This window comes from Ostrinia nubilalis, chromosome 12 (genome assembly GCF_963855985.1).
Source record: "Ostrinia nubilalis chromosome 12, ilOstNubi1.1, whole genome shotgun sequence".
Classification (NCBI taxonomy): domain Eukaryota; kingdom Metazoa; phylum Arthropoda; class Insecta; order Lepidoptera; family Crambidae; genus Ostrinia; species Ostrinia nubilalis.
In genome coordinates, this window is record NC_087099.1 from 6,302,127 (window position 1) to 6,311,265 (window position 9,139).

Here is a 9,139-nt window from a genome sequence, read left to right on the forward strand (position 1 = left end):
GACAAGTAGTTAATTATTTTTTTATTATATTGCTAATAAAATACAAATATTTTTTCAAAAATATTCTGCATATGTAGTATGCGTAATATGGATAACCTTGAAGTGTCATACGGATCATCTTACGTGAAAAAGACTATAGGGTACGCGCAATCCGTACGCACCTTATAATAACAATGTTGCTATCAAAATCAACAAGTCCAAAAACAAATATGATCGGTTAAAAGACGTCAGGCAGTTTTATTTAAAACTTCAATTGCACATACATGTAATATAAAAAGAGTAATACAAAAGGCGAAGTTAATGCCATTTAGCTTTGCTTCTTCAGAAAGTTTTATTAGTTTCGATTTTCTAATAGCAGTAGGTATTCATACTATCTGCTGCGTGATCGAATCAGAAATGAGGAGATCCGCAGGAGAACCAAAGTAACCGACATAGCTCGCAGAATTGATAAAATCAAGTGGCAGTGGGCGGGGCACATAGCTCGTAGAGACGATGGCCGTTGGGGCAGGAAAGTTCTCGAGTGGCGACCACGGGCTGGAAGACGTAGCGTGGGCAGGCCTCCTACTAGGTGGACCGACGATCTGGTAAAGGTCGCGGGAAGATCCTGGATGCGGGCAGCGCAGGACCGTTCATTGTGGAAAACCTTGGGGGAGGCCTTTGTCCAGCAGTGGACGTCATTTGGCTGTAACGATTCATACTATCATACCTATTATTCGTATCCTTAAATTTTATTCGTAACTTGTAACTTTTTCTTTTTCCAGGCAAAGTGAACTCGTTCTTTGGAGTAGCCGAAGCTATGATGCCTTTAGTGTACGCTCCTATGTACACTTCAGTGTATACTGCTACCATAAAGACCTTCCCTGGAGCCTTCTTCCTTCTTGGAGGAGGACTTACAGTTCCTGCCGTGGTGATATTCTTGTAAGTTATTTGTTGATAATCTAACTTAGGTGTATCAATATTTTAAATTACCTTGTTTTTACTATCATCATCATCATCAACAGCCCTTTACAGTCCACTGCTGGACTATGAGCCTCCTCCACTATAGTGGAGGGTTTTGCCATAATCTCCACGCTAGGCAGGCGGGTTGGAGATCGCAGTTTAAAAGATTGATGTTTTTCAGAGAGCGCTGCTGCCCATTCTCTGTTTGATGTGTAGTCCCTAAGTCGCCTCTTACGACACCCGCGGGAAGAGTAGGGGTTGGTGACAAATGTATTCTACTCTGCCGTCACCACACGGTACTAATACTATAGGACATTTTAAAGCTGCTCTTATAAAATGTGTAATTACTTGAACATTCGCGAATACACTGAACTATGGTAATGTTACCGTGACTGAACTGTCGAAATTAATTTTCACCTAGCTCGAATTAATAAGGCTGTATAAAGTTTGGTGCTAATTTTACCAGGCCTTATATTACCGTGTAAGAGCCAACTCGCTATGATACCAAATTATGCTTACGCGCAATTTATATTCAAATTGCAGGTGGTTATACTTGGCGAATAAGAAACATGGCCAACCAGACAAGTCAAACGCGAACGCAGACACCATCGGCAACGTCGAAAATAAACCCGAAAAAGCTGGCATAGACAACAAAGCTTTTGAAGCTGAGAACCACGCGGTTGACCATAAAGCTCCCGATGTTCATTCAAACGCTGGTACCGATACCATAGATAACGTAAACCAATCTCAAATAGAAATGGGGTTCACTGAAAGTATGATGTGTACCAGTAAACTTTAAGGTTTAAAATAAACAAAAGATTAGTGTAATGTTGGGACCATGATACCGAATTATGAATAGTTGGTATTTAAACTTTACAATACAAACGTAGGTATTTAATCTTTACAATACAAACCTATGTTAATAGATGATTAAAATTTGACAGATATAAAGTTGTAAACGAGGGTAAGTCTGGCAAACAGCGAGCATGAGTGGCGTGAATAAGTATCGTCGTTTCTTAAGCTATTGCTTCGCGTCTTGTCGTGTCGTGTTGTCAAAAAGTTCTATGGAGACATCGAACAGTCAGCGTCATTATATTTCACCTAAAATAGCCAATAAGTTCGCAACACGTCTTTGTTACAATAGAATAAGGTTGTGTTGTCGAATTTTTGGCCACTTTGGGTGTCACGAACTATTTGACGCTGACTGTACCATACTAACGCTGCAGCATGCCGCTTGTGTGTCAAAAGCTTAAAGATGTAGATAATGCTAAATACTAAATACGGCTGTGACAAAATGACGATATTACCGACGGCAGAAAGTCCTGTACTGAAAGTGCAAAAATCGAGATAATATGATATTCCATATTAAAGTAAACTGATTTTCAATTGTTTGTCGATACGCATAAAGCTGTGATAATTAAAATATATAAATATTTGTGATTTTATTATAATACTTGAAAGGAAATGTTTTGGTGAAACCTAAACTTCTAAAATAATTGTTCCTGTAAAGAAAATATTTATTATGTGTTATATTTTTAGAAGCGATTTGTGGAGTAGACTCTTATTATTTTTAAGTTAATTAGTACTTAAGTTTTTGATTGTAGTCTGTGCTATATTGACTATTGTAGATCGCAGTGAATTAGTAAACGTCCAAGTACTTAGGTGTTTGATAAAAATTACTAATAAAGATACAATAAAAATTATGAAGTTTGTATTATTAGACCTTCAGAATAAATAGGTCTGATTCCCTATTACTATCGCAATCAAAATATAATTTATCTCATACGTAGTTACCTACTTTGAACCATAATTCATCGGCAAGTAATGGTAAAATAATTAACGCAATATTTGCAATGAGAGGAATTGAGCTTACTTAGATTAATTAATTTTCTAAACCTCAGGATATACCCATTTATGCTGATTTTCAAATTAAAAATAAGTGTTTTGGCTTGAAAATAAAACAATTTCATAGAAAAAAATATTATAAAATAAACATGCTTTACGTAGCATTCCATTAATACAGACATTCTGAAATCATAATAACAAGTAAATATCAGATCAAAAATCTTAACAATCAGATTAATTTTGTAAAAGTTCTAAACGGTACAAAGTACTTCGTAATTGTGGTGTGGGAGTTCGTTTCCAGCGAACGACATGTACATTACTTTGTGGCTTGGGTGGATCTGAAACAAAAAAAAAAAACAAATTATAACCATTTTCGATTTCAGATGTCATAGAACAATATTTTCCAAGGTTCATACTGAAGTATTTAGCGACTGTTTTTTTTACCGAAATAGGTTTATTAGTTACTTAATTTTACTCTAAGATAAAACAACACAAACTTGAGGGAATTTGTATTTTTTCTTAATTTCATTTTTTACAACAAACTGGCAACATTCACTCAGTGACGTAACAGGTGTCAGTTCGAATTTGGAAAAGCGCCCGTGCGCAACAGCAGTGTTTTTAAATTCGGCACTCATCTAAGCGTTCGCCAATTTCAAGTGAATCTAGTGAGTGAGGTATCCAACCCTATGATGTTCTCCACCAATATGTGCTTTACAAGCAAACAGAATTTCGGTGATACGCCGGGCCCGGCCAAGCACAAAAAAAGCACGCATCTGGCACTGAGGAGAAGAGATTTGTTTGCCGTTTGATTTTTAAAAATAATAATAGCCATCAGAGACATTAAATCATTAGTCGTACCTAAAACCTAACGATTACTTTAGCCCCGGATAGGGGTCTTACACTTGAGCAGTAGCTTTTTTATGAAACCCTTGACGAGGTTTTGATTTCTTTATAATTTGATGGACGTTTAAAGAGTTTTTTATTGCTGAAGAAAGTATGCTTACCTTTCCTGGTGTCAGTGATCCTTGGTGCTTGGCTCTGCCGATGTACAAAGTTTCTCCTGATGACGTACGTCCTCCTGGAATTGCGTTGGGAGGTGTAGACCCGTTGCCGCTTTCTATCCATCTGACTCTTTGCGGATCAGCTACGCAGACCTGGAATTATAATATTTTTTTTAACGTTAAAGATGGTGAATAGAGCTGTATACAGTGTTGAAAGGAACAGTTTGTACCTAATTTTTCGTCTGACCACCTTCAAAGTTAAAACGGTGAATTAGTAAAGACAGTCAGCAGGCCTTGCGGTTTTTAACTGTGGCAATAAGTAATCTAACGAGTATTACATACAATCTAACAAAAAACATGCATAGTGTAGAATTTTCAATATGTGATAACCGCATTACCTTCATCATCATCATCAAACGTTACCTAAAATCTCACAAGCTCTCTAAAGATTCGGCAAGAAGGAAGAATAACAAGGTTCATTTTTCTAATATAAGCATGCAGCATGTCCATTCCCAAATTCTCAATTGAAAGTTATTAATATCGCGACTAGCTATTTTCATTTAGGATCGAGTAGCTAGCTAACCTTGACGTGTTATTAAATTTAGTCTATTGAATCATCGAAATGTTTGCTTTGCCTTAGTCTTTTGGAATCAAAATTTACGGAATTATTTTGTGAGACCCTTTTCCACATACCTCGAAATTGTGTACTCTGATCTCCTGGCCTCCCCAAGGTATATAGGCAGATTTGTGTTTGATCGCTAGCTTTCCGGGGATAGTATCGCCTTCATGGTGCGCCCTGATCACCCAGAGAGGGCTTCCATCGTGGCCCTCGTAACCAGCTACCACAGCTCTGTGTACCAAGCCTTCTGCAGCGTAGTCATTGCTGGCAATCCATTCTACAGGTGGTGGTTGATGTGGCTCTGGAATACACATAATTTGATTCTTTAAAAATGTAGGTGCATGAGTGTGTTATAATCGTTTGATAATATGTTATGACCAGGGTCAAACAGTACCTTGGTAACAATGCCTCCTTGATTAACGGTATTTCGTGACGAAAACCAGTGGTTAGAACTTTGTATTGTATTACCTACCTGGTGTTCATATCGAAATAATGTTGATACCTGCCACTACCACTAGCCATGACACGAACTTTATAGAGACGACTACACCATTGTTCTTAAGATTACATGCAGGTTTTCAAGAAAGAACATCTTGCACTTTGTTTTTATACGAACTGATGCCCTTTTGTTACTCAAATGACACAGCTTCAGTATCATGCACATACGTATATGTATACAAAAGGAGAATTTACATTTTGTCAAGACATTTTGTCCGAAGAATGAGGCATTCATGCGTAAAAGACTTCTGAAAGAGAAATTGATGAAAATTTACGTACGTCCTGCAGGAAATCCAGGGTAAGCTGGTGTTGGTTGTATATGCGGCATGGGGGCTCCAGGGTACGACATCGCAGCTGGGTTCATGCCCGCCGGAGGGGCGCTAGGGAACCCTGGCTGTCCTGGCTGCCCAGGGGCACCATACGCTTGCTGGTATATTTGGGGGTAGATCTGGTTCTGGGGCGGGGGATACTGTGGTGGGTATTGAGGAGGGTACTGCGGGTTGTTGTACGGATCTGAAATAGTAATATTACTAATCAATTTAGGAGCTTTATCGAATAAATCGATTTTATTAATCTTCATTTGTTTCAGGTGTACTCGTATATTGTTTACTCGTTGAGCCGTTTTCGCAACATTTATCATTGATGCTCTGTCCCTATTAGACATTGTGTGATTACATACTGTTTGTGATTCATTTTGATTGTTAATCCGTTTTTATGTTAATTTTGTACTTTGACTGAACACAATGGTTAAAATTTTGTTATCAATATTTTGTGAGTAATGCGTGACTCATTTAAATTAAGTTAACCGTTTTTACTGATAAACAAAACGGTTCTAAACTAACCGATAACGTTATGTATTAATGAATTATTAGTATAGAACAACAAAATAATACGACTATGAGAGGAAATTCCAAAGGGAAAAATATTAAATAATGAAATTTTCCGTTTTTACCCATTGCATATTTTACAATTACTTATTAAGTTATTTTGAGTTAGAAGTATTTGACATTTTATAGTTTGTAAACTTGCTGTTATCTTATTTTATCTGAATGAGAGTTAACTGTGCGAAGATAAGACCGTTAACTCATTATTTACCTTCGTAACATTTACAACAGCAAAAATAGTTATTTTGTGACAAACGTGCGCAAAATAGCTATAACAGTGAATTAATTTTGAAACTTTTGAGGTGAAAATTAGTAATTTTCCTGGATACTGAAATCATGTTTTCCTCAATAATTTTCCAACAATTTTCAAAATCAGCTAACGTACTCATAATAATAAGTATAAATTACAAGCACTATAATGCATGGGAAACGTACAACATAATTTGGAGGTCAAATCAGTCTGTTATTAAAAATAGAAAACCGGTAAGTTTCGCAAGCCGGTCGGCGTCTGTTGCGGTAAATAAATAAACAACGCGTGAAATTCCGCGAAGCAACCATTGTCTATTGCAAAGCCTTCGGATTTAGGTAGATGTCCTAACTGAGACGACAATAATAATTAACGACGTACTCAAATAATGAAGCGAAAATCATGTGACGCGCTGCGTAATTTGCATCGTTCACCGCACACAACGGGTAATAATTGTCAAAACAAAAGAGAAACTTAACTAGGCAGCAACAAAAAACAACTCTAACCTGTTTCCAACAATCAAATCTGATTCTAATGTACTTCATTATTAAAGTATAAGGATAAAATAAGTAAAAATGACTCACATCCAGACATTTTTGCGTAGAAAGCAGACGAGCGTGGAGCGTGTAGGGAATGCGGCACTCGACTGGCGGACCGGAGCGACAGTCGACACCGGCACACTTCTGAGTGGATTGTGGAACGGACGAACGGTTCGGCTGAGCTGTCTGGCGTTGGAATTATCTATGGTAGTGTAGTGACGTGTGCGACGTGGAATGACTGGCAAGCGGCCATTGAAGGAAATGACTAGGATGCGGTAGCTGGTTACGATTTTCTGATTATGTATTTTATTTATGTAGGTCTGTACTTATGTAGTAAAATAAAGCGTATATTAAATTTTAAAGTAAAAAATAATAATATTATAAAAAATATAGTATGTGTTGATTTACCTACAGTGTTTATAAAAAGTATAAGTAGGTACTTTTTATTTACGGAAAATAATAATTATTAATAATTGTAATTTACATAATAATTCAGGATTACTGGAAATCATATTTGCCTTAGAGATCTTTATAAATAATTTCTAGATTTATTTTGTAGCACCGATTTTTTGTTTGCACTGCGACATGGTGCAACAAAATGACGTGGCCTGGTTGCCTCTCTATCGTACGAGGCGGCCATTTTGAAACTATTCGACTATTGAAAGGCATTTTCACAAAACACTGTTTACATAATTGCTAAGCCGGTTTTTGTTATCAGCTCCATTTGAATGAGAAGAAATTAGTCATCAATGACACTTGAATGATGTTAGGTAAATATAAAGTTAAATGATATTTCTAATTACGAAAGTAAATAAGAGGTTTCCTTTTAATTTTGTAGATGACGAATATCTTTAGTGTTAAATTTTTATTTAGCTATTCCTCTGTTTTTGGGATTTTCTAGAAAGAACCTTTTTTGGGAAAAAACCTGTTTAATTTTAATCAATTTTCTAATTTATTACCCTTAATTAAAGAGAGCCGCCGTTAGGGCAGGAAAGTTCTCGAGTGGCGACCTAGCGTGGGCAGGCCTCCTACTAGGTGGACCGACGATCTGGTAAAGGTCGCGGGAAGAGCCTGGATGCGGGCAGCGCAGGACCGTTCATTGTGGAAAACCTTGGGGGAGGCCTTTGTCCAGCAGTGGACGTCATTTGGCTGAAAAGAAAGAAGAAGAAGGAAGAAAGAGTTATGGCTGAAATGTTGATGATGATGAAAGAGTTATTTAAAATAAGACAAAGCAGACCGTCGCAGTAGATGACTAAAACATTTTTTATAACTTACAATATTTTATCTCTTGTAAGGTTTTTCGGTACCCCAACATGTTCAAAGTCCAAAGCGTCATAACTGTTACAACTACATATAAAATACTTGCATGTTGTGCTGCATGTCTCAACAGTTTCTAGTCACGTCACTGATAAAATAATGGCGTAAGTTACTCAACCTTTGTCCAGTAAACAGCACATAAGACTCTACATTTTTGCCCTTAATCACACAAATGTTAGTGTAGTCTTAACCGCCTCTGTGGTCTAGTGGTAAGACCACTTCAGACGCAGAGGTCCCGGGTTCGATACCTAGTGGGGGCAGATTTTTCTGTTCGGTTTGGTAGGTGGTAGGGCTTGTTCTAAGTCCGCCTGGCAAGCTACCACCATCTTACCTAAGTCTGTCGCCATAACAACAATGTTAGCAGAATTGTTGTGTACCGGCAGTTAGAGGTAAGATAGCCAGTTCCTCCGTGGTTGAGGATTCCGGGTGACGCTCGCTTCCACCTTCGGCCTGATCATCACTTAACATCAGGTGAGATACAGGCCAAGAGCTTCCTCGTTGTGGATAAACAAAAATTTTAAGTATCCAATTAAATCACAATAACATTAACAATTACGGTGTATGCTATGAAAACGGTAAATTGTAAAAAAAACCTTCCGTACATTTCCCATGTCATCTACTTTTAATTTTAAACCTTGATTCGTTGTCATAAGATCGAATGATCGCAAACAAGATTTTCCACCCCTACCTAACAAAATCTAAGTTCGTGACGTCATACTTACAACACTGACGAATACTGGCGTGGCTCAACAGTCTGCAGACACGTCACGATTGAGAAATAATGACGTAGATAAGTTGCTCAATGTTAACAAACACACCATAAACTTTTTATGAAGAGCTAAGTTTTAATAATTAGATATCTGTTTCAGGAAAACTGTAGGTACTATGATTCAATACAACATTTTTTTTATAGGATGGATACCTTCATGAAAATTGATGAAACTGGGACGAGCATGATTGATGATCTGAGACAGATAAGGCGTTATTTGACCAACCTAAAGTTATGCCCTTAAAACACGTGTTCAAATAACACATGCGTGCCGAATGTAGTGGAAAATTTATCAACAAGCACATATTATATTATTACACTATCTATATCAGAAAAAATAAACAATACTTTTTGTAAAGAAAATTATATCCATAGCCTGACATCTACCGGAAAAGTGACGAACTAACGCTACGAAAGGTTACTGCTCTACACCGGTTGGGCAGAAAAGGTAAAGTTTCTACGGAATTGCTTTAGATGGCAT

General features: G+C 37.2%; 2 protein-coding genes across 2 annotated transcripts in view; one reads left to right on the forward strand and one right to left on the reverse strand.

Moving 5' to 3' along the window:
* Positions 1-2,642, forward strand: part of LOC135076853 (probable peptidoglycan muropeptide transporter SLC46) — a 28,526-nt gene extending 25,884 nt beyond the window's left edge. Inside the window, exons 7-8 of the mRNA XM_063971322.1 lie at positions 762-918; positions 1,483-2,642. Of these exons, the coding sequence (XP_063827392.1) occupies positions 762-918; positions 1,483-1,738 (413 nt within the window). The 3' untranslated portion in view covers positions 1,739-2,642. The remainder of the gene's footprint in view (positions 1-761; positions 919-1,482) is intronic.
* Positions 2,643-2,903: 261 nt separating this feature from the next.
* Positions 2,904-6,734, reverse strand: LOC135076855 (collagen alpha-1(VIII) chain-like). Its single transcript, XM_063971326.1, has 5 exons — positions 6,618-6,734; positions 5,182-5,415; positions 4,479-4,705; positions 3,789-3,938; positions 2,904-3,122 (listed from the first exon to the last, which is right to left on the reverse strand). Exons 1-5 carry the CDS (start codon positions 6,625-6,627, stop codon positions 3,036-3,038), a joined length of 708 nt encoding a protein of 235 aa, XP_063827396.1. The 5' UTR covers positions 6,628-6,734; the 3' UTR covers positions 2,904-3,035.
* Between the last annotated feature and the right edge of the window lie 2,405 nt (positions 6,735-9,139).

What these genes read in the sequence shown, in the direction of transcription:
- LOC135076855 (XM_063971326.1), bottom strand. An exon ending in TCAGAGTACACAATTTCGAG is followed by an intron (nt 3,939 to 4,478) that starts GTATGTGGAAAA and finishes TTATAATTCCAG; the next exon opens with GTCTGCGTAGCTGATCCGCA. An exon ending in GATCACTGACACCAGGAAAG is followed by an intron (nt 3,123 to 3,788) that starts GTAAGCATACTT and finishes TTTTTGTTTCAG; the next exon opens with ATCCACCCAAGCCACAAAGT.